The sequence below is a fragment of the Alligator mississippiensis genome, chromosome 10 (genome assembly GCF_030867095.1).
Source record: "Alligator mississippiensis isolate rAllMis1 chromosome 10, rAllMis1, whole genome shotgun sequence".
Taxonomy (NCBI): domain Eukaryota; kingdom Metazoa; phylum Chordata; order Crocodylia; family Alligatoridae; genus Alligator; species Alligator mississippiensis.
Genome location: NC_081833.1, coordinates 25,971,489 through 25,995,779, shown reverse-complemented (window position 1 = coordinate 25,995,779; position 24,291 = coordinate 25,971,489). Strand labels below are relative to the sequence as shown.

General features: G+C 44.3%; 1 protein-coding gene across 4 annotated transcripts in view; it reads left to right on the top strand.

The window, feature by feature from the left end:
- Nucleotides 1-24,291, top strand: part of TPCN1 (two pore segment channel 1) — a 64,173-nt gene that overhangs the window by 36,172 nt on the left and 3,710 nt on the right. For 3 of the 4 annotated variants that reach the window (XM_019493726.2, XM_006265835.4, XM_019493724.2), the window contains 19 exons: nt 483-541; nt 1,302-1,401; nt 3,366-3,482; nt 4,109-4,233; nt 6,746-6,794; nt 7,001-7,064; nt 8,447-8,491; nt 10,110-10,166; nt 10,248-10,301; nt 11,458-11,530; nt 12,205-12,312; nt 14,253-14,324; nt 15,853-15,942; nt 16,447-16,562; nt 19,009-19,055; nt 19,997-20,065; nt 20,534-20,618; nt 21,233-21,369; nt 23,115-23,195. In XM_019493726.2, coding sequence (XP_019349271.1) covers nt 483-541; nt 1,302-1,401; nt 3,366-3,482; nt 4,109-4,233; nt 6,746-6,794; nt 7,001-7,064; nt 8,447-8,491; nt 10,110-10,166; nt 10,248-10,301; nt 11,458-11,530; nt 12,205-12,312; nt 14,253-14,324; nt 15,853-15,942; nt 16,447-16,562; nt 19,009-19,055; nt 19,997-20,065; nt 20,534-20,618; nt 21,233-21,369; nt 23,115-23,195 — 1,548 coding nt within the window. The remainder of the gene's footprint in view (nt 1-482; nt 542-1,301; nt 1,402-3,365; nt 3,483-4,108; nt 4,234-6,745; nt 6,795-7,000; nt 7,065-8,446; nt 8,492-10,109; nt 10,167-10,247; nt 10,302-11,457; nt 11,531-12,204; nt 12,313-14,252; nt 14,325-15,852; nt 15,943-16,446; nt 16,563-19,008; nt 19,056-19,996; nt 20,066-20,533; nt 20,619-21,232; nt 21,370-23,114; nt 23,196-24,291) is intronic. The other variant, XM_019493725.2, reaches the window with a different exon arrangement.

Below are 24,291 nucleotides of genomic sequence, written 5' to 3'. Positions count from 1 at the left end.
TTAGCTAAGGGTAAAACCTCATGGGAAGCAGTAAATAAAACAGTCAGGAAATTCCAAAGGGGTGCTACATTTATCACTCTCTCCTCCCTTGGTATTTCACAGTTCAAAGCAAACCATGGCTTCTGGCTGTCCTGTGGGAGGCAGATGGTTGGAATTGCAGCGAAAAATATAGGTGAACAAATAGTCTTGGAAAACTCCCCTTAAAAATCTTGCAGTTATAAGTTCCTGCTCAGCAAGTCTGATAGCAGGATGATAAGGAAATTGAGTAATTTATAAGAATGTGCAGGCAGGATTTAATTGTTTAATCCTTCACATAGAACTTCTCTACGTTTGGCTTTAGAAAAATCAGCAATTGCACATCAAGAGCACTGTCAGAGATCCAGGGAGTCTTAGAAGGGAAGTTGATTCACTGTGGAAGTGTAGCTTGCTTGATGCCAATATGGGGCTGGCTTGCATTTAGTTGTGAATTTATTGTCTTTCAGTATTTCAATACCTTAGAGAACAGCCTCGTGAATCTTTTTGTCCTTCTGACCACTTCAAAGTAAGTGTATGCCTGCTTTTATTGGGACTTTACTTTGCTCCCCAAATGAGTTTTGCACAGCAGAAAACTTATTTTTGAAATCTCGGTGTCTGCAGATGTGACACTTTCTTTTCTCAGCACAGAGTTAGCTATTGTGAGAGAAACCTGTACTTAAAGACACGACTATGCACTTCCCCCCCGCTCCTTATCCCTGAGGAGCTGCTATTTTTCACCCTTAAGTCTGGTAAAGCCAATTTTTAGGATGACCTTTTTGTTGAAGCATAGTTCTAAGAGGGAAATCATAGTTGTTCCCCTTGGTCTGCTCCTATCATACTGTGCAGCTGTGGGGAAGTTGCTTCATATTTCTGTGCCTAACTTTTCCCATCTAGAAAATGGGGATAATGATACTTGTGAGCTGATGCCTATCTTCCAAGGGGGTTCTGATGTTTAATAATGATACAAGCTTCCATAGTTTTGTAGTAAGGGCTCTGTAGAACTGCAGTCCTGCTGTTGTTGAAAACACTTATTGTTTTAAACTAGCAGTAGATATGTTACAAATCTTTGCTGCCTGTTAGTTTTTTTAGGTACAGCTAGTATATAGGTCTATAATCTGCATATTTGGTAAGCCACTACATCCTGCAGAAAACTTTTAGGACATTGGGTTGCCTATATCTAAACAGAGTCTCTATGTACATAGGGCAGCCATCTAATCATGCGGAAATGCTGCATGAATACAAATATTGTAGGTGATGATGCATTGGCTTGTATCTTTTGGGGACAGTTTCCCTGATGTGATGATGCCATCTTACGCCCGAAATCCCTGGTCCTGTGTCTTCTTCATAGTGTATCTCTCCATTGAGCTCTATTTCATAATGAATTTGGTAAGTCTCTTCCAAAAGCCTCAACCTCTTTTTCTCTAGTTTGATCTTGCTGTGGGATTCTTCACTTTTTGCATTGTTTTCGTAGCAGGGTACTTGTTGGACTCTTTCATGCTAACAATTATTTACTGGGCTTAAAAAGGTTATACTTGTGACAGTGAATATTACTATCAGTCATAAAGAAGTTATTTTTGTAATCATTCATAAAAACTGTCCCAATATCTTTCAGTATCTTTCTTTTTTCAAGCTTTTGCCTATTAATAACCTGCCTGCAGTACTGGGTTCCCTCATCTTAATGTATCATGTTGTAAAAGTGTTTTGCTCTCTTGGTCAATATGGGTGGACAGTTAGCAAAGAATTCTAAAGTTGAAATGGTTAAATTGAGTAATACTGATGAGAGTTTAATTGTAGCAGCTCTGGCATTATCTCTGTAATTTTTTGTGCGGGGGGGTGGGGGGAGGCATGCCATGCCTCTTGCTGCGCCACATCCTCTGGAGGGCTGCTGGGCTCTTCCTGGGGACACATACCCCTGGATCTATGCGTGGGATGACATTAGGTTGCTGTTGCAGGCTGGGGCCAGTGGTGGCACTGGGCTGTTCCCAGCACTTGGAGCTCTCAGCCCGATGGCCGAGAAGAATGAGCCTGGTACCACCGCCAGCCTCGGTCTGCAGCGGCAGTCTGCTGTAATCCTGTGCACAGATCTGGGGGCACTCACCCCCTGGGAAGAGCCTGACACATCCCCCCAAGTCTGCAGCCCTCCTGGGGGGCATGGAGCAGCAAGAGGCGTGTCCAGCCCTGCCCCTGCACCCACTGACGGTTCCTGTTGCAGCTGGTGCCGGTCACTCCTGGGGCTGCTGCAGCAGAGGCTAGGGTGAGTGCAGACAAGCTCTGCTGCATTCCAGGCCACCTGGGGCTCCCCTTGCTGTCACTCCCCCCAGCCCCTGCTGCAGCAGCCCCGGGAGCAGCCAACACCAGCTGCCTGCATCATGGCACAGCGCAGCCCAGGAGCTGGGGTAAGGGAACACAGGCAGAGCATGATGCAGCCCCAGGAACAGCACCCCGGCCCCTTCTCTAGTCCCAGCCTCACTCCCTTCCTAGCCACCTGGGAACGTATCTCTGTTAAGGCTATCCCAAGCTTTGGTAGCTGATTCGGCAGCCGAATCTCCAGATCCGAATTGGCCAAGTCGGATCAGGACAGTGATTCGAATCACTGTCCCTAAAAATCATCAGAATCGAATACTTGCTGCTTCGCACAGGCCTAGTATGCAACCCTATACAGCAGCTATACTGTTAGGCCTCTTTACTGGGTGCTTGTATGCCTATGTACTACACATTAATTGTAATACGTAGGAACAGTAACTCTGTAGCCTTGGAGTGCAATCAGTCTTAATTTTGCAGATGTGCCCCAAAGCTTGCAAAGAACATTTTCCAACTATTTAGTTGGTCTAATACAAGATATCACATTTACCCAAAGAACCTTGTCTGCTGATGGGTACTGATGACATTCATATCTTAAACCAGACTCACCTGATGTAAAGTCCTATGCAGAGGTTTGGTTTGTGTGGGGACCTATTTGACAGCTTCTATTGAAAGTATAAAAGCAGAAAATATACCTTTCTCCCCTGCTTCCTTGAGTCTGCTACCCTGAAATGATCATGCACTCCACATGTCATTTGAAATTATGCACAGGTTTGTAGAGTTAGTCACACAATGACTCAGTAGTTATAAGAACTGTGTAGCCAAATACTTATGCACCAATTGGAAAATGTAACTTTGGTTTTATTAATTCTGTGGTGTCCAGCTATCTTAGAAACCCCCAAGTCCACTGTATCTCACACTGGCACAGCAGAATTTCTTCTGCTAGCAGCTTTTGTGCCTGTGTCTATGTGTGGTGTTCATTGCTGCATGCCTAGCAGGACATGTTCTAAAGATCAAAGCTTGACTTCCACCTTGTCTCATCTCTCTAGCTTCTGGCTGTCGTGTTTGACACATTCAATGATATTGAAAAGAAGAAGTTCAAGTCCTTGCTGCTGCACAAACGCACAGCCATCCAGCATGCCTACCGTCTGCTCATCACCAAACAGGTATGGGGGCTTTCTCTGTAGGAATAACATAGCCTACACCACTAGAAAGAGGTTGATGATACCATCCTTAAGAGAATCAGAGGATTTGTTGTGTTTAAAAAGAGCTTATGACGGAGCCTACTGTGATCAGAAACTTGAGCTAAGTAGACATAGAATGGCTAAGTGACAAGTGAAGTGGCGGGGGGTTAAGCATACAGGTATTTTGCAGGGTGTAACCAGCAAGGAAAAAGAATGATTTTTAGCCTAGTGAAGAGATTGATAACAGAGAGTAAAGAGATTAATTTAAATGTGGGAAACTTACCTGTATTAGGCTGTGGAAAATTCCTGAAACAAGCCATGAAAAGCATAGTGCCTTGAGACTTTTGGCTGGACACAACATGACAGAGAATGATCCTGTGATGGCCAGTGTCCATAATCCCAGGAGAATTTACCAACCTGGGCTAATCTGAGTACACTAAAATAAAAGCTTGAGCGTGCCTGCTAACCGTGGTAGTAGTGACTTCTTATCCTGATGCTTAAATCCTGTCTAAAAATGAATCTAAGTGATAATTGCATGCCCTAGCTTATGTGCTTCTCAGCTTCCTCCTTCCTGATTCACTTATGGCAACCCTTTTCTTTGTTTGTAGAATCCATCTGGAATCTCATTCAAGCATTTGGAAGGGCTGTTACGATTTTACAAGCCTCGAATGTGTGCCAGAGATCGTTATCTCACTTTCAAAGCACTGAATCAAAGCAATACACCTTTAGTCAGGTAGGAAAATACTGCTGTGTCCTGGATTCTTGGCACTGTGTGCCTGAACCATGCATTAGAGGGGTTGGTGTGGTTTCCTGAAGGAGATTCATCCAGAACAAAGGCTTAAATGCAGCTCCTGGGGTTGAGGAGCCTTTGACATCTTGGGGTGTTTGGAGGTGAACCTGTGCTTTAAAGGAGTTCTCAGATATGAGATTGCTCTGTTTTACATTCTGTTCATGAAGGGGTGGTTTTCCCTTCTGTCTTTGTAGAGATACAGTGCTTTTTTGTGGCAGCCACTAAACAGAAGTGAAAAACAGAGGCCCTTGGAATAGAGGAGTGGGAAAACTGGGAACTGCCTTAGACTTTGGAATGAGCGAAGAGTGGAGGGTTTCTGCATATGCAACGTAACCTCAGGCTCCCAGTCACCTAGCAAACATAAACAGTGGCTGGAGTTTCACTGACTAAAGCTCAACTCTCTTCGGTCCCCAAAAACCATAGAACTCTGCATTAATATTTGTGTAATTATTGGTGAATCCATGTCAGGTTGCAGTTAACTCCAAGCAAAATATAAAGGGGTGAAAGAACTCGGATGATAGAAACAAGAAAACCTGAAGGGGAGCAGGGGGGCAGAGTCAAGCTCAAAGTGAAAACGTAGGCTGACATTTGTGTGGTGAATTTGACTTCTCCATGAAGCCAAGCTCCTGGAAGAAATGAGTCTGGATGTCTGGTAAAAGGGGTTGGGTCCCAAGGATCTGCATCTTAAAGGTGTCTACGTGCCTGTTTTTCACTTAAGTCCTTTTAAATCTGATCTGGAGACTGTTCATGGGGTCCCTTTTATGACATGCATTTATAAGTAAAAAGTCCTATGGGCCAGATCTTCCCTGTGCTTAAGTGTGATCCTATTTCATGCTGCTAGGGTTCCTGAAAAACTGTTGACACCAAAGGTGGGTGGTCCTCCCCCTCAATGCTTTTTTGGAAATAGTTTTAAGGCTTAGATGAGTCTGTTACCAAAAATGATGCATTAATAGATTTTTCAGGGACTTGAGCAGGGTGCAGTAAGACTGCAGTTGGGCATTGTTCCAAATCTACTCAAGTGCCTAATAGGTAGAGTAGAATCTGGCCCCCTTCCATCTTTATTTTTATTCAGAAGTTGAAACAATATTTTAAAAACAAATGAAGCAGGAGAGGAGCAGTTGACAAATGACAAGTTAAGATGGTTGTCTTGGATGGTCTAAGTCCTATGGCTTGAGTGGCATTTTATAATATAATAATTAGGTTATCGATCACCCTGTCGGTTCATTGTGAGGCTTATGCAGACCCTTTACATTGGTGACATTTTAATTAATTGATTTACATTGCAGTATCATGCAAGAATACAAGTAAGCACAATTTCTGTATCAAAGATCTTCAAGCTGGGGGTGAAACAATCCCAGCACCAATACAGCTTGGGGGCTGACTGGCTGGGCAGCAGCTCTGCGAAAAGGACTTGGGGGTTACAGTGGATGATAAGCTGAATATGAGCCAGTGTGCCCTTGTTGCAAAGAAGGCTAACGTCTTACCAGGCTGCGTTTGTAGGTGTGTTGCTAGCAGGTCAAGGGAAGTGATTATTCCCCTCTATTCAGCACTGGTGAGGCCACATTTAGAGTACTGTGTTCAGTTTTGGGTCCCCCACTACAGAAAGGATGCGGACAAGGTGGAAAGAGTCCCAGTGGAGAGCAACAAAAATGGTGAGGGAGCTGGGGCACATGAATTCTGAGGAGAGGCTGAGGGAACTGGGTTAATTTAGTCCACAGAAGAGAAGACTGAGGTGGGATTTGATAGCAGCTTTCAGCTACCTGAATGGGGGTTTGAAAGAGGATGGAGCTAGACTGTTCTCAGTGGTGGCAGATGACAAAACAAGGAGCAATGGTCTCAAGTTGCAGCAAGAATGGTTTAGATAGAATTTTTTTCACTAGGAGGGTAGTAAAGCACCAAGATAGTCCACCACCTCTCTGGGTAACCTTTCTGTCCTTGGAGGCTTTCAAAACCCAGCTAGACAAAGCTTTGGCTGGGATGATCTAGTTGGGGATGGTCCTGCTTTGAGCAGGGGGGTGGACTAGATGACTTTCTGAGGTCTCTTCCAACCCTAACTTTCTATGATTTCTATTCTATGAAAGGAAGGCCTTCTGAGATCTTTGGCAAAACCCCATAGAAGTCAATGGGACCAGTGTTTCACCATCAGTGTCTTTGAGGCCTGTTGCAGAAACTTGGTAGTTGTAATAGTTCCTAAGGAGTACTTGCACTTGGGAAACCCTCACGCAAACAATGGATGAGATGGATGTTGATCTTCAGCCATGGGAGCCAGTAACAAGATAAAATTTCAGAAGAACTTCACTGGAAAAATCTGTCATTGGATACATTCCCTTGCTCACAATCATGTGTTGTGTACAGACATTCAGTGTATGAGAATAGTAAACAGTCACTGCTTTGATTGCAAAATCTGAGTCTCGGAACTTTTGATCTGATTCATCTTTTTATCATTTTCTTGCAGTCTAAAGGATTTTTACAATTTCTATGAAGTTGTTGGCTTAAAATGGAAGGTAAGTGTTAAATGGAGGGATAGATGGAAAGCAGCCAAAGGGAAGAAGGTGGGAGGAAAACAAAGATACTGTAGAAAGAGAGAGAAGAGATGTCAGTAGAGGACATATCTCCTTCCCTTGCTCCGTTTTCTTACGGATGTAATATTTTTGTAGATTGAGGGATCTCTCTGCACACCTCCTGCTGATCCTGTCTGTTCCACTTGTAGGCAAAACGAAATCGTGAACACTGGTTTGATGAGCTTCCACGGACAGCCTTCCTTATTTTTAAAGGTAGCCTGCTGTTTTTAAATGTGGCATACATACAGAAGCCCTTTGAAAGAACATTTTCTTTGTATGCTACTACAGGCATATGTATGGCAACAGACAAAATGCTCCTGATAAATAGCCATGACAGGCAGAGTAACAAGTTTCCAATGTGCTCAAAGGCTACAGTACGCTGACCTGTTAGAAATGGAGTTCCATAAATATTCTCGGTGAACTGACCTAAAAACAACTTGTAAACTAAAGGAAGTCTTGTAGTCTGCTACAAAATTTTTGCCAAATTTTGATCCCACCCAAAGCTTGAGTCATTTTCTATCACAGTTTGCCAAGGAGTTCAGCTCAGGCTTCCTGATTGATGGGACTTGCAGACACTCTGAGGTTCAAGTTTAACAGCAGCTGTCTGCAGGGTAGATTTTGTAGCCCCAGGGGATCTAAGTCTTTATAGTCACAGAGTAGATAGTGTTTGCAGAGCATGTACAACTGATCTAAGATGCAATGTCAGATTCATCTAGCCCCATGGGCCAAATAAGTGGCATAAGGCTGGTCACTGGGCCAAATCAGACTCCCTCACATGCCTGATCCAGTGCAGGCAGTATCCACTGCAGGTGGGACAGCCTAGGACCAGTCCCAAGCAGGTACTGCCAGCTGTACACATCCTGGGCACTGTGCATGGCAATAGTCTGCTGCAGCACCAGGAGCCAAATTATGGGGCTCCACAGGCTAGATCTGACTTGAGTCATATGTTTGACATCCCTGCTCTGAGAGAAGTTATAATAGAGCCCAGAAATGTTTTTGTTTGTAATCTCCCCTACATCTGCCACTGTCGTACACCTGACCAGTTGTGCCACGCGCGCGCGCGCGCACACACACACACACACACACACACACACACACACACACACACACACACACACACACACTATAGTTTGTGTGTGTAAATAAAAAAGAATAAACTGAATGAGTAGATTTATTTTAAAACTTTGTAGATTAGTGGGGAACACAGATCCCTGGTTTGAACCAGTGGAGGTAGAGGTTAGGCAGCTACTGTCCACGTTCCTCATGCAGCCATATGTTTTGAACTGTGTGCTAGTTCAATGATGTGGGCAAAGGCAGGACACCAGTAGGGTAAGAATGGCCAGTTCCCTGGCACATGAGTTTTTTTTTATAGATCAAGATTTGAAATTGAGGCCCAAAAAGTGAAAGGTGGGTAATGGCACTAGAGCCTTTTGTGCTCCCATACTAAAGAGTGGTATGGAAAACAAACCTAATTAGCTCCCAGGGAGAAATTAGCCTTTTAAAGGGGTGGATGCTCCTAGGCTTGGAGGAGATGGCACATTTAATATGTTTCTGTTTTTATGAAAAAAATCTACTTGTTTCCCTTCTCTATACAGGCATTAACATTCTGGTGAAATCCCAAGCATTCCAGTATGCCATGTGTGAGTATGAAAGTCCAATTCCTTTGACTCCATCTGCTGTGCTTTCTTTATTCTTTGGGTCAGAGATTCTTTGTTATGTGTTCGTACAGTGCCAAGTGCAATGGGACTCAGTCTCTGATTGAAGCCACAAAACAAGTAATTCCTGTTTGTTTGTCATCTGGGAGGACGGCAGTTATGAATTTGCAACCAACCCAAAAGCAGTTTTGATTATCAGGTGTTGAATCCTGCCCTGGCTGAATTCTCATAAGAAATACTTCTTAGTCTGCTTATGGGAATAGTTTCCAAGGAAGGCAACTAGTGAATAATGCTTTGGTGGAGAAGGTGCATAGTCACTTTTGTTTACAGGCTTTCGGCTTTGATTCTGTTGCTGAGGGATGTTGCTGCAAGGGAGTGACTTAGCACTCAACAGTCCTGTGCTGTACTGCATTTGGAAAATGCTAGGGAGCTTGCATTGCAGGGGAGGCTGATTCTGCTGCTCTGCTTTTCTGTGGAGGATAGAATGTTCCACTCCTGGTTCTGGTGTTACATTAAACTTCCTTCATTCTGAATTGCTTTTCTTCTGTAAGAGACATGCCACTTTTGCTGAATCTGATGCTAGAATGAAGGGATGGAGAGAGAGCCTACATCTTGGACTCTCTGTATATGATCCTTTAGTAACACGTGGTACAAAATGGTGTGGGAAAGGCTGGAGAATGGTACTCTATCCACCCTATGCTACTGATGACAAGATATCAGAATAGTCTGAAGCAATCCTTCAGATGTGGAAAAAGAGGATTATATATAGGAATTATCAGGGTGAAGTAGGGGATAATTTACCAGGGAGAATGTTGGCCTGGCAACTCTAATACTTTTTCTAATACTAATACTGAGATTCAGCAACTCTAAAACTTTTTCTCCTAAGGAACCCTAAGCATTTTATGGAAATAGTTAAAGTATTACATGTTTTATAGGCTAGAAAACTTCTGTGCGTAGAACTCAGTGATGTTTATTAACTGAGTTGGGAGTACAGCTCAGATCTTTTGACCCCTCCTCCATTCTATATCCTAACCTCTAGATCAGTGGTTTTCAAACTGTTGTCCAACCTGGGGTTCTGTAGTAAGTCATCTGGGGTTCCTCAAGGAGACTGAGGGTAGCAGATGAGTGGGCTGGGAGGCAGTGCATTGCCATTGCTGGGTCAGGTTGCCTGACTCAATGTCAGTCTTTAGGATAGGGGTCAGGGATTTAACAGAAGAAGTGATATGAGAGGATTCGTTGACTTTAGAAAGTTTGAAAACCACTACTCTAGATCATACTCCCAGCGCACCTGCACAATGTGCTATGTTGCTGTACAGTGCACTACAGTGACATAGTGATCGCGAGTCTACACATGCTTGCCAGCTGCATCGCTGTAGCAGTGCACTCCCTGGGTATAGTGTGCTGCTACAACAAGATAGCGGCAAAATTACCCATGCACCATGTGCACGGTGCAGTAATCACCTGTACTGTGCCACGCTTTAGTACTTCCTTTTGGAAGTACTAAAGCAATGTCACCATATGGCAATGTGTAGACGTACCCTCTATATAGAAAATTTATGTCCTACTAGCAATTTTACACTGCAGTGGCATTTTGTTTTTCCAGATACTGTGGTGGCAGTGAATGGGATCTGGATTTTAGTGGAGACATTCATGCTACAAGGTAGGAAATATTCAGCTCTTTTCTTGACTGCATCAATTTCTAATGAATTTGATCAACCCTCCTAAAAGATGCGTCTTGCAGGTGGGAACTTCCTCCCCAGAGATGTCCCATGGAGTTACATAGTGTTTCTCACAAGTAAGTTGCTGTACCCGGAACTGCATTTCACTTTTCTATAACAACATAGGGTACGTTTTTGTTTCTCTGCTTCTAATTTCAGTCATTTAAGAGATTAGAAGGTCTAATTTTCCGTAACCATTTTTCACAATGACTTCAGCTTTGACCACCAGATGGTGGTATTTTTTTGGTTGTGAAGAGGAAAGTTCTTGCAAAACTTATAACCCTTCTGCTGTGAGATGTAACTAGAAATACAGCTCTGTTTTAAGTTTTGCAAACATGTCCTTTCCCCAAACCCAAATACACATCTTGCTTTTCCCTTTTCATCCTAAATTAAACTTAGTGCTAGTGCATTATGCTGCTATGGAATTAATTGCTGATCTGAGTGGGTGCATCCTCTCTGTAGGTGGTGATTATTCTTTGCTGGTGCCTTTGAATAACTCCATTAATCAAATCTAAAGCCCTGAGTTGGTAAAACTGACACTCAAAGAGAACCCAATAAACATTTTGCTAATCTCTTACATTAACTGTGTGGGTAGATCTGGCTACAGTTCCCAATACTTCTTACAAGAGTTGAAGGCAGAGTGCCTTTCTCTCATTTTAATTTAAGGTATTGTTATGCTGACTCACTGCCCTGGGGTAATTGTAAAAGTTCCTGGATCACTGAAATATACAATTCTAAAACTGCTGTCACTCAAAGAGCTTTTACAAAAGGTCATCATGGCAGCAAATAAGAAGGTTGTCATTTCCCACTTGGGTTTCTGTGGCCCCCTGAACTCATTTGTATATTGCTGGATATGCTTCATTGCATCAGAACAGAGAAAGGAGCCAGGAATGAGCATTTGCCATAAAGCTTCCCTAGGTGACTGACTAGTTTGCTCCTACCCAAAGGAATAATGCCTTGTGATTTGAATGTGTAGCCCACTATCAAGTTGGACTCCGTGAAGCAGCAGTAGAGACAAATCATCACAAACCTATGGGAGATACTTGGTGACCTGAAGGAAGAATATTGTCCTTTAGCATTACACTGAGAATAAGCAGGAGGAGGAGAATGAGAGTTTAATAAACCTATGATCGGCAAACCCATATGTTCATGCAGCAATTCATGTAGCAAGCCTTTAGTTTGGATTTGGTTATGAGGCTGATTGATTAAAGGCATGATGGTCCTGTTTTACAGTCTATGGGGTGGAGCTGCTTTTGAAAACCACTGGACTGGGACCCATTGAATATCTGTCCTCCGGATGGAATTTGTAAGTTTGCAACTAGTAAACCGTGAATGGGGGCTGGCCTTGGCATAAATCTCAAGGGTCCTGTGCTTTCTGGCACAGAATCCATGTTACTTAAGAACAGAGCATTAAAAGAGACCTCCTTGGGGACATCCAATCCAGTACCCTACTGTTGCAGGCACCATATCATATGACCTCTTCCATAAACTTGCCAAGCTCCTTCTAAAAAGGAGTTAGAGTTTTTGTCCCCATGACTCTGGAGACTGGTCTAGATATTTCTCTAACGGCTAGGAACATTCTTGTTATTTCCAGCCTAAATGTATTTATAGCCAGTTTAACAGTCTGTCTGGTGCCAGAATTGTCTTTTACCTTAAATAGTTTTTCTCTACGCTGGTGTTTGTTCAACATCATGGTGGTAATCTGATCCAGCGGCAAAGTTTGAATTGGTTTAATTAGATGAGCAAATCCAGTGAGAGAGTTTGAAATTGTAGGGCTTTGAGGTGCCAGTGAAACATATATTTTTTAACAATGTTGGATGTATTGATATAGAAAACTACATTTTCAGTAGCCAGTCTGCTTGCAGTTACTGTGTCCTTTCCACCAGTCCCTATGGTTTCTACAGGGCTAAAGCACCACAAGCAGCCTTCTCCCTTGGAAGCTAGTAACTCCCTTGCTTTTCTCTCTCTTTTTTTCTTCAGCTTTGATTTTTTAGTCACCCTGTTTGCCTTTTTGGGTCTCCTGACACTGGCGTTCAACATGGAGCCATTCTACTTCATCGTGGTTCTGCGACCCATTCAACTGCTTAGGTAAGACAGAGGGGCACAAAGAACAAATGGGCAATATATGCAATGCAATAGAGGTAGCCAAGGTCGTTATCGTTTTAGTGCAATCTGTTTATTGGCAGAAAACAATAGGGAGAATTGCAAGAGTTTGACCATGTCACAAAGGACCTTAACATTTCTGTAGGTGATGCAATATCCCAAGTTATCAAAATTTAAAATTAATTTTGAAAGGCATCTGAAACCTCGTGCCCTAGGCTTAAGTCAGTTTCTTGGAGACAAGGGGATAAAACCTAATATAAGGGCAGGTTATCCCTGCTGTGGGGTTCTTGCAGCTTTGAAATGCCTGGTGCTGGCCATTATCAGATACAGTATACTGAATCAGGTGTAGCTCTGATGTTTTCTAGTCTGGCAGTTCGTCTGTGAGGAACACTAACTTCTGGAAATGCCAGTTGCAAGGGAAGCTGTTTTCTAGTACACTGACTGGTCTGGGTTCTACTCTAGTTTTGACATCTACAGCAAGTTTTGATCAAAACCTTTGATCTCTCTGTCTTAATGAAATGGGTTTAATCAAATCCACATAATGAGAATCTTGTGAAGATTTGTAAACATTTATATAGGACTTCAGGTATCCAGGTTGTAGCCGTATTGGTCTAGAGGAAAAGGCCATCGGGATTTGTAGTAGAGATGATATCTTTTATTAGACCAACAAGATTTTTGCAAAAAAAATTATTTAATTGCAAGCTTTCGGGCACAAACACCCTTCATCAGGCATTGGAGAAAAGATTGTAAAAGTTCTCCTGGGTAGAAATGAAAGTTTATATATTTCATAGGATTTCACAGAGGAGTCAATAGATGGAAAACTCCTTTAAGCAGTCAGTTCATAGCTCATAGCAAGAAGCAACTGTGACCACCTGAATCCTGCTCCTGCCTTTGTTTCAGGGTAATTTGCATCACTACAGATCCTCACAGAAGGGGAGAGGCTCCATACTGGCTATGAACTGACTGCTCAGAGGAGTTTTCCATCTATTGACTCCTCTGTGAAATGTTATAAAATATATAAACTTTCGTTTCTACCCAGGAGAACTTTTACAATCTTTTCTCCAATGCCTGATGAAGGGTGTTTGTGCCCGAAAGCTTGCAATTAAATAATTTTTTTTGCAAAAATCTTGTTGGTCTAATAAAAGATATCATCTCTATTACGAGTCCTGATTGCCTATATAGGACTTTGAGATCCTTAAATGGAGTTGCAATAGAAAGACAAACTATTTCTTTTGTAATGGTTGATGTGAGCATCAAAAATGAAATCAGTGTGAAGAGTGCAGCTTTCTTCTGTCACTTGGAGTGCGGAATAATTGAGACGTTTTGTTTTCAGAAGAGTTTCAAGCCAGACTCTGATGTGTGTTTAATAATTTGGGATCTTGTGATTTAAAAGTGCAAGAATAATGATGTCATGATGCTCTATAGACAAGATACGGTTTCTGACCTGAGAAGTCAAATCCTGAGCACCATTATTCATATACATTGTCTTTACTTACTCCAGTAGTCTCTTTTCATGTAGATAGGCCCCAGTGTCTCACATAAGTAAACATGGCCTGGATCCAGGTTATGTGATCTTACCTGTCAGTTCACCTTTAATGTGTCCAAAGACTCAGTATCACTCCTCTTTTGTTCCATCCCTGAAGAAAATAATCACTTTTCAAGTGCCAAACCATTTCAGTGTTTCCCTAGCTAAACTGCAGTGTGCAGTGTTTGGATTCAGTGTACTAGATTGACTATTGTGATGCCTAATCTGAGAGTGGGAGATGGTCTGGCATGGCATAATTGGCATTCCAAAGGCGCCTCTCTCATGACCTTGTTTTGCTGCTATGAGCTGCTTATCTGTTTAGCTAAATTCAACACAATCATGAGAACACCAGGATGGAATTATTGTGTAAATGACTGCAAGGTTTTCATTACTGTTTCAGACTCTTCAAATTGAAGAAACGCTACAGAAATGTCCTGGACACCATTTTTGAGCTGTTTCCCCGTATGGCCAGGTACTAAACAACACACACAGGCTTGGGAAGAGGAGGACAGGACCTCAAAGAAGCCTCTACTAATGCTGACTCTGGCATGTCCAGTGTAACACATCCTGTGGCTAGAGTCCAGGCAGGAACCCCTCCCCACCCTTCTAGGGTACTCTGTGCAGCAGTCCACTAGCTCATAGGTACTGACTCTGCCATATGCCATAGCATAGCCTTGATCTTGAGAGCAGTCAGTCTCTTCATCCTCTTACCCTGTTCTAATATAGCCAGATATTGCCTCCTGTACTAACTAGGGCTGCACGAAGCTTCAGTTATCAATTCTGTTTGGAGGAGATTTGGCCCGATTTTCTTTTTGGCAGCCAAATCTCCGAATCGAATCGGAGTAACCCATTAATCTCTCTGAATCGAATCGGCAGCCTCCGATTTTGATTTGGAGAGATTCGATGATTCGGCCATAGACACAGCTTTGTTTTGGGCTTTTTTTCTACGTACCTCGAGGTACCAGGCACTACTCGTGAATGCTGAGATGGTGGGCCGGATGGAGTGTCCCACTTGGCAGTGGAACCGGAAGTGGGCGAGAAGTACTTCCAGACCCCATCCCCCGCCCCCCCAGCTCAACAACTGGTGCCTCCTGAGTTGGGGGGGGGCACCCAGAGTAGTCATGTCGTCATTCCCCCCCCCCCCCCAGTGGCCAATCACTGAGCTGGGGGGGGTCCCCTGTGCGCTTGGTGGTGGACCGGAAGTACTTGCAGTCCACTTCCGGGTCCACCGCCAAGTGTGCAGGGAATGCCCCACCATCTCGGCATTCACGAGCCGCGCCTGATACCTCAAGGTACATAGAAAAAACATATAAAGCTGTGTCTATGCCTGAATCACTGATTCTCCGAATCGGAATCGAATCTTCAGATTTGGCCAAATCGCATTGGGACAGTAATTCGAATTGCTGTTCCCCGAATTGGGCCAAGTCTGAATTGAATACTGCCTGCTTCACACACCCCTACTAAGTACAGGAGAGACATCTAACTTGTCACAGTCATTGCAAAGTGATAAAGAATGCTCTTTCAACCCAAGAGAAAAAAGGAGCCGTTGTCAGTGTGCAACATCATTGTGAAACAGCATCGACGCAATGTTCTATTCCTCTGCTGAACAGCTAGCTAGATATGCCACTGACTAGCTTTGTTTTGGGGAGCTGCTTTGGCATCATTACTGCCAGCCAAGTTAAAACGAAGTAGAAGAATATTTTGTGCTTCAGTAGAGATAGCTTTGCTTCATAGAAAGAAATATAAACTCTGTAAGGAAATAATTATTTTTTTAGCTTGTTAGATCTTCATTCTTGCACTGAGGAGCGGTATGCACTCCATGACTTGAGGCTTAAACTGAAGTAGACAAAACACTGCAAACAACGGCGGCAGGGAGGAAGTTTAGATTATTCAATACAGTTTTAGTAAATTTGCCGAACAATCTGTCTGAGGAGATTGTATTTTTCCTCTGTCCCAGCAATGTGCTAACAAATATATTTCTTTGTGTTCCTCTCCTCCAGCCTGGGGTTAACTCTGCTTATCTTCTACTACTGCTTTGCCATTGTAGGCATGGAATTTTTTGCAGGGGTTGTGTATCCAAACTGTTGCAAGTGAGTACCTAGCATCTACTGTCCTCTAAAGTTGCAATATTGATAATAAGAAGCAGTGCTTCTCAAATCAATATCTTCTCTGGAAGAAAGAGCCTAGTACCTGTTTTTATTTATATCTGAGTGGGTGATTTCAAATTTGGGTGCCCAGCTGAAAGGATATACCTTGAAAATCCATGGAAGCTCACATTTTCTCCAACTGAAAAACAATACTCTGCTCTTCATTTAGAGTCAAACTGGTAGTGATGGACAAAACTATATTTGCTATTACCTGAAGTATCTGGGCTGGGAGGACTTTTCCATAATAGTGTCCTAGCAGAGCGCCCAGATAGCATTTAACTGTGCAGTGCCTTGGCCAGCAGTGTCACTTTTGGGGTGTGTTGTAGTGTTTTAGAGAGTGGTGGTCAAAGTAATGAGGCTTCTGAAATGAGCTGGTATCCATAAGCATCCATAACTGCATAGTTTTTCAGCTCCCCTCTCACTGTTTGTTCTGGCTTGGCTTATCAGCACAAGTACAGTGGCAGATTCCTATCGGTGGTTGAACCACACAGTTGGCAACAAGACAGTAGTGGAAGAAGGTTACTATTATCTCAATAACTTTGACAACGTCTTGAACAGCTTTGGTAAGAAACGTTTATATTTTTGGTGTTTTATGAAAGATTATATTTTACCAGACCCCTTGCATCTACTTCTGCCTAATGCAGAATGACACTGCATGAATTTGTAGCAAATGTAAGGTTGGGATTCTTAAATCAAGAGCCACTGCTTCATACAAGTTACCTGTGCTTCTTCCTAGCCCTGAGAGTTCTACCAGTTCATGTCAGTTCTAACCCACAGCACCCTCCCAGTTCCAGCAACCCTCCCTACACACTCACTTGTGCCAGTTTATCTGTGAAACCACTGCTCTTCCCACCTAACAGAGTTCTCTTAAGGCAGGGGCGGGCAATTATTTCGGGCAGAGGGCCGCTTACCCAGTTTTGGCAGGCTGTCGAGGGCTGCATGGGTTGCCCCGCCCCTTGACAGGTGCCCTGACCCCTGATCACCATCATGGGACCAATGTCTTTGGTTCCAAGACATTGGGACATTGGTCCCATGTCCCAGGGCCAGTACCAGTGGGGCCCCAAAGTTGGGCACAGGCTGGCAGTGGGGCCCCAAAGTTGGGCTGCAGCAGCAGGGAGAGGGGGGAGCTGGCCCAGCTCCATAGAGCCCCTGCCAGCTGGGACCCTGTGCTCCTGCCACACTACTCTGGGCCCTGCCAGCACTGGCCCCGGGACACTGGTGCAGGCCCTATGCTCCCCCCTGGCTCCCCACCCACTCACTCTGTGCCCCCCAGCCCTGCAGTACAGGTGGGGGGCAGTGCACAGTCCTGACCCCCTGCTCGCCAGCAGGGAAAAAGCTGGTGCTGAGTGCAGGGAAAAGTGGCCCCTTGCCCGCCCCCTGGCTGGCACTCCCTGCTGCAAGCGCTTGCAGGGCTGTCCTGAGCAGGTACAGGCAGCCCCACGCGAGCTGCAAGCAGCTGCAGTGTGGGGCGCTGACCACAGAGCGACTGAGGGGCCGCTTTTCCCCACACTCGGCACCAGCTTGTAACCCAGCCCTGCTGCCAGCCTGGGCTCTGAGTCGGCTCTGGGCTCACCCGTTGGGGCTGTGTGCAGCAGCTGCAGTGCCCCTGCATGCCTCATCGGCCAATGTTGGCTGCTGTTGCCTGCCTGGAGCTTGCATTCTGGGCAGCCCACAGGCGGCGGTGACAAACGCTGCTCAGCACAGCAGCTCCAACGGGCAAGCCAAGAGCCGCTGGGGGGCTGGGTTACAAGGTGGCACTGACTGTGGGGGGGGGGGGGGGAAAGAGGCCCCTCGCCCGCCCCATGCGTGGCGCCCTGCACTGCAGCCACTTGCAGTCCACCTGGGGCTGCCTGTGCCTGCTCCAGACAGCCCTGCATAGGCAGCGAGCAGCTGCAGCAGGGAGTGTCAGCCATGGGGAGGGGAAGGGCTGCTTTCCTCTGCACTGGGAAGGAGCCTTGGGAAAAGCTGAACACGGGGTGCGGGGAAAGTGGCCCCTCCCCCACCCTGTGGCTGGGGCTCCCTGCTGTAGCTGCTTGCAGCCCACACAGGGCTCTCCAGAGCAGGTGGGCTGTGAGCTGTTGCAGCGCGGGGCACAGGACAGGGGAGGGGCTGTGCCCCCCGGCCCCCCTCCCCCCCAGCTTTTTCCTGGACCACTTTTCCCTGGGCTCTTTACCTGCTCCCACCCTGGTTCCAGTGGGGGCAGCCACGTGGCCCCAGGCCAGAAGCCCCTGCTGGGGCCTCTGCAGGGCTGGGCAGGCCCTGCTGATGTGGGAGCCTGCTGGGGCTTCCCCTAGGTCCTACTGCCTTTGGTTCCTGTTATTTTTGACAGGAACAAAGGGCAGAGAAATATTCATTTTCTAAATTTTTTTAGGGGTCCCACAGGCTGGATAGAATGGCCTTGCAGGCCGGATCTGGTCCGTGGGCCGTATTTTGCCTACCCCGTCTTATGACGTTTCTAATCGTCAGCATCTTCCCAGGTGTATCCTAGTGAAAAAATTGTTCTGTTTAATTTCCAAATTATCACTCATCTCCCAAAAGCCAGGATGAAGCCAACAGACTTGTTTTGATTTGTGATCTAAGCCAGTTTTGAACCCGTTTTCCAGGTGCTGAAGGTCATTTATCCACTACTCTCCTGAGTCTAACACTGATGATACTATTAAAACTTATTCTGATTAAAAACAATTTTTAATGCAGTGATTTTTTTTCTTTTTTTACTTCTGTCTTTAAATACGAGAGTGAGATTTTATTTGGATATTGGTTAGTATAGGCTGGTATCTTAACTAAGAAACAAGCCAAACTCTGCTGTGGGTTACATCAGTATAACCTTCTGTTGTCATCGATGGTATGACTCCAGATTAACCTCAACATAACTGAACCTACACTGGCTAAACTGAAATGAAGTACCTTAGAATGTGTGATCACAGTTAACAGGGGAAACTGAGGCATAAGTGTTTTTGAAATAAGCATATTATCCAGGCTGCCCTATTTGGTTTCTCCTTTCTCATGCAGTTACACTGTTCGAGTTGACTGTTGTCAATGACTGGTACATTATTATGGTAAGTAGATCTTGGGGTATCAAATGTATAGTTAATGCCAGGCTCCTGGCATCACTTTATCCTTGGGCTGCAGTGCCAGATCATCTGCAGCACAACTCGTCTCAGTGTGATGAGTAATGGCCAGATTTGGCCAAAATGGATTGGGTAAGGAGATGGCAATGCAGGTGGCCTGCTAGGAGCTGTTCTCCCTGGTAACATCTCTCAGGTTTATTATAAGCTTATTGTTAGTGGCTGGCTCAGTGCTGGTTTTCTGACTCTTGTATGACAAAATGACTTCTAGAAAGGAATCCTGAGTATTTTTAGGGAAAGATGGAGATGGCTGGATGCTGCTCATTTACTTCATGTGGTTCTCATGATGTTTCTGAACAGTCTTTTTTCACCCACCCTCCTCTCCTATTATACACAGGTATATGTGCCCTTGCTTAGCCTGGCAGAAAGGTAGCCAATCTTTCCAGTGCTACACAATACAACGTGCTTAGGAGTGACCTTAGTTGCTCATATAATGAGCCAGTCTGAATGTGTCAGACCAGACTGGCATACAGCCAGCCTTCACTGAAATGCTGTTAACAATCTCATTCTTCAGGTACTTCTGTACCCCAGGCCTTTTTGTCCTAGGCAGCAGACTATGTATTGCTAACTAGCAAAGTAGTTTTCTGTAGCGCTCATTATCATTGTATTTAATTTTTCAGTGTTTAAGCATCGAAGTGCTATATAGGAATCTTTGTTCCTTTCTCTAGGGAAGGTACTTCAGTCCCTGTGGCCAGATGTGGCTTTAAGCACTGTAGAGCCAGGCCCTGAGATTAGATACAAGGATTGCACTTCTATCTCATAAATTATGGGTTGGGTTTGTTTTTTGAGCATGTACTGCTCTCTGATCTCAAGCAGTTGATAGCACCTTCCTTTCTCTTTGCATGTCACTAACATCTGCCTGTTGTTCCTAGGAAGGGGTGACATCAGAAACCTCTCATTGGAGCCGCCTCTACTTTATGACCTTCTATATTGTGACCATGGTAGGTCCAGAGATTATTTTCCATCAACAGGGCATTAAATTCAAAAGGCGATTTTGCTACATGCTGGCGATAGAGTCCATGACTATATTAGAGAAGCTCTCCTCCGATATAAAGTGTGCAAGAAATAGGCAGTCATCCAAGTGGCTTTCAGTAATGAAGCAGCAAAATCTGTGACACAAGCATTTTCGAAGATGATATGCAAAGTATCTGGGTTGACAAGGGTCATGGTGGTGTTGGATTCATATAGTGCCTCCATATTGGACAACTTTCTGTCTCCAGATTGCTGGCAGACTGTCACACAGGCGTATCATAGACTTGTGAATTAGGACTTGCCCTCTCCCTCTGCTGAAGGCATGGAGGAAAACACCAAGAATTTTTGCACGAGTTTAACTCTTGCCTAGTTTGAACTGGGGTTGAGAGATGCTGTCGGTGCAACTCTTTGATCTTCTGTTTTCTCCTCCTTCCTAGGTGGTGATGACTATCATTGTAGCCTTTATTCTGGAGGCTTTTGTGTTCCGCATGAATTACATGAGAAAGAACCAAGATTCTGAAGGTCAGTACCCAGCCTGTCTGGCATGTGACTCTGTTGTTGCCCTCAGCCCTCCTTGTCCCTGTGATAAAAAGATGCAACAGAAAAGGCCTTGTGGTTTTGGTTTTTTTTTTTTTTCTCCTCTCTTTTTTTTTTTTAAAATGGCATCTCTGGCACCTACAATTCTGTAGATGGAAAATAACTGTATTTTCCAGTATTTAAATATCGGGTAGCTGCATGTGAAAAAACAGTAGTTACAATTTGTGGTTATTTGCATTTTCAGTGGACCAAACAAAAAGAAGTCACAAAGTTTAGGTCATTTTTTTTTTTTTTTAAATTAGTCCCTGGACTTCTTAGGAACTAGAAAATTCCTCCTGTCCTAACATGCTTGCTGCCTCTTGGATCATTTTTTTTTCTAACCTATTGGGAAGACGTGGCTCCTTTTTGCCAGTTATCAGTCTGAAGAGTGTTGGTATATGTCTCTGGAATACTAATGCAGCTCCTTGCCAGGACTCTTGTTTGTTCTTGTACAGCCAACTGTGTGTTTATTGAGCTTCATACTCTAGAATAATAGCCATTGCTGATTGAAACTGACTTTCTCAATGACTGCCCACTGCTACGTTTCCCTCCCTTGTTAGAAGACAATGGCATTGTCCTGGAGAAGGAGATCTTCAAGGAGGAAATGGTTGCTGTAACTGAGCTTTACAAAATAAATTGTGCCACTTCTGAAGTTGCGCAGCTTCAGAAGATCATTGTGCAGATGGATAAATATGAGGTAAGGAGAGAAGTTGATATACAAATCACAAGGCTCCTTTGCTTCTGGAATGCAGAACCCAATGCTACAGTCCTGGGATTTACAGGAGTTATTTTAGCATCATGCAGAGAGCATCTTTCTATACATCTTTGACTTTTTGTCAGCATCTGCATCTTCTGAAGGGACTCTGGGTCAGTGCACAGACACTGCTGTTCACTGAGATGGTTGAACTCTCAGTTTGCAGACTGAATTCTTGCTGCCTTCCAAAGAATGCTGATGACAAGTCACCATCCATAATAGATGTTGGTTAAACTTGTCCTGGCCTGGAGTCTTACTAGAAGGAGCATTTTATTTTTCACGAGTTGCTTGCACTAAAACTACTGGCCCATCAAAACATCAGAGCTGACCTGTTTCTTTTTACCTGGTATTGCGAGGGTGTCAAAGACATGACCTATGGACTAGATCTGGCCCACAGAGCCCTATCATCTGGCACGTGATGTTGCCTGTGTGTCTCAGACTGGACCAGCATGTGGCATGCCCTGGACTGGCCTGCGTGCCACAGACTGCACACATCAGCTCTAGCCCCATGTACTACATGTGGCACAAGGGGCCAGTCAGGAGTGCTCACTGCACGTGGCTCCTACACTGGACTAGTTCCGCATGCTGGTTCTGGTATGTGAGGCCAGTCTGTAGGCCCAGACCTTGACCTTGAGTCTTGATGCCCTTGCAATATTGTATAGTGAGGAACAGACAATACTGGAATGTTTATGCAAGGCATAACAATATAAATTTCTCTTAACCATGGCTGAGCTTTACCCATCCCCCTCTCCCACCACTTTCATTAACACTAAAGGGATATTATCAAGCTTACAAATTTACTGACCTGGAAATCTGGTCTTGGCTGTGAGAATCCTATCTACCTCATGTTGGTACAAAAAAGAGAGATCACATTTGTTTTCCATAGTAGCCACCTCAAATTCCTTTCATCCTGCCTAAGGAGGGGACACAAAGCTATAATAAATAACTTCATATTTGCATTAGTTGGCTTAGTGTGCTTTTTATTGGCTTGAGCATTTAAATGCTGAGTAATTGTGTGCATGTACATGTAGGTAAAATCTGGAACTGGAATCTGGAAGACTGTGCCTCCTGGGAGAGGCAGCTTTCAAGATACAGAGTCTAAAAACTGATCTAATCTCAACTTTGTCCATTTGAAAGAGAAATTCTAATAACAGTTTAAGTGACAGCTAAACTGGTGACTTTAAGGGTTTTTTTAAATACTTCATCAGTTAACCTAATACAGTCATAAAGTGACTTAAGCTGTTGTTCTCTTCTTGAGTGGGTCTAAGCTATTGAGGATTTTTGAGTAAATTACATGGTTTAGGGCAGGAGAGTCAAATCCACCTAGCCCTTTTGGGGGTTGGAGCTGGACCCAGTCGCAGCAGCAAGGCAAGGGGCATTGAGGAGCAGTGAAGGTTAATGAAGCCATTACTCACCTCTGGCCACCAACATACATCCCCAGCAGGGCTCTACCCCAGATTTCAGTGGCACCCTTAGGAGCCCCATAGGCCAAATGACAGACCTCTCCAACTGTACATTTGACAGTGCTTGTCAAGGAAAATGAGGTATGGAGTTTCCTCCTGGAGGTGTTGGTTCACATCTTCCTACTAAAACTAGCTCACTATGACTTAGTGGGGTAGAGGCTCAGAAGACCTGGGATTTTTTTATTCCTATTTTTTGTTGCATGTCTTCTCTCTTTTTTTCCTTAGCAACCATCAATGCTGTTTCTGGGACGGAGATCAAGAACCAAAAGCGATTTAAGTATAAAAATGTATGAAGAAGAGATACAGGTAGGGAATGCCAAGGCGTTTAAAATCCTTAAGTCTCTGGTTAGCAGAACAATCTTTCTTAATTGGAATACTTAATCATCCTTTAAGTATTAGAGTCTTCTACCCAGAAGACACAGGTGCAGCAGAATGCTCTGCTGTGTGTTTACAATTTATAAAGCATCTGTTTATAATATTCATAACCTCACATTTGTATAAATATCAACATGCATCACAAACTGTTCTTTATGATTGTGCATACACCACTGAAATGAGGAAATCTCCAGGGTAGAACATGGTACACATTTACCGGTGCCAGCAGCACCACTTGACAGTTCACCTGAAGAATAAGTTTTAGAAACACTTTATTTTTTTAGCAAGATCCTGAGAGCCTTCAAATGTAGGAGGCCTCTGCTAGTCATTTTACTATCCCTGCCTGCATTGGAAATATGTGGAACGCAAATGAGTATTCATTTTTGACAGTTCAGTATCTGCTATGCTAAATACCATAGCCTGGTCTAGATGCCCTTAGGGCTTATGGAAGCTTAACGTCCATCTTCCCCGAGAAGAAGTTTGCTGTGTTCAGGGTGAGGCATGTTGATGGAGGGGCGTCCCCTGCCAGTCTGATAGGCAGTATCCCTGTACTCTTGCATCATGTGAGCAGGTGGGGGCAGCAGAATCCTTCTTGCCCTTCTTTCCCCCCCCACCGCGTCAGTCAGGTGGGCTCACTGACTGTAGTAGTTCACTGACTGCAGTAGGTCATGGTGCCTTTCTCCTCCCTTGGAGGGGCAGTGTGACAGTTGCCTGATAAATATAGGTATGGCACAGGCAACTCAGTAAGACTGGCTGGAGAATTAGAATTCAACTTGTGGAAAACGCTTGAGGTTTTAACATTTTGGTTCTGATATGAAATGAAACTACTCAACATCCAACTGTTGAAGCAAAGCCTCCATTATAGTCAGTAACCTGATGGTGAGGTCACCCATCTGGGATAGAAAAGAAAAGGTTCAAGTCCTTACTCTGTTTAATACCCAAACTGGAGTCTCCCATGTGTCAGGCAAACAACCAGCAGCCTTTTGGCTACAATGGGGTGCTTGTGCTTCTTTCTCCCTGATGAATG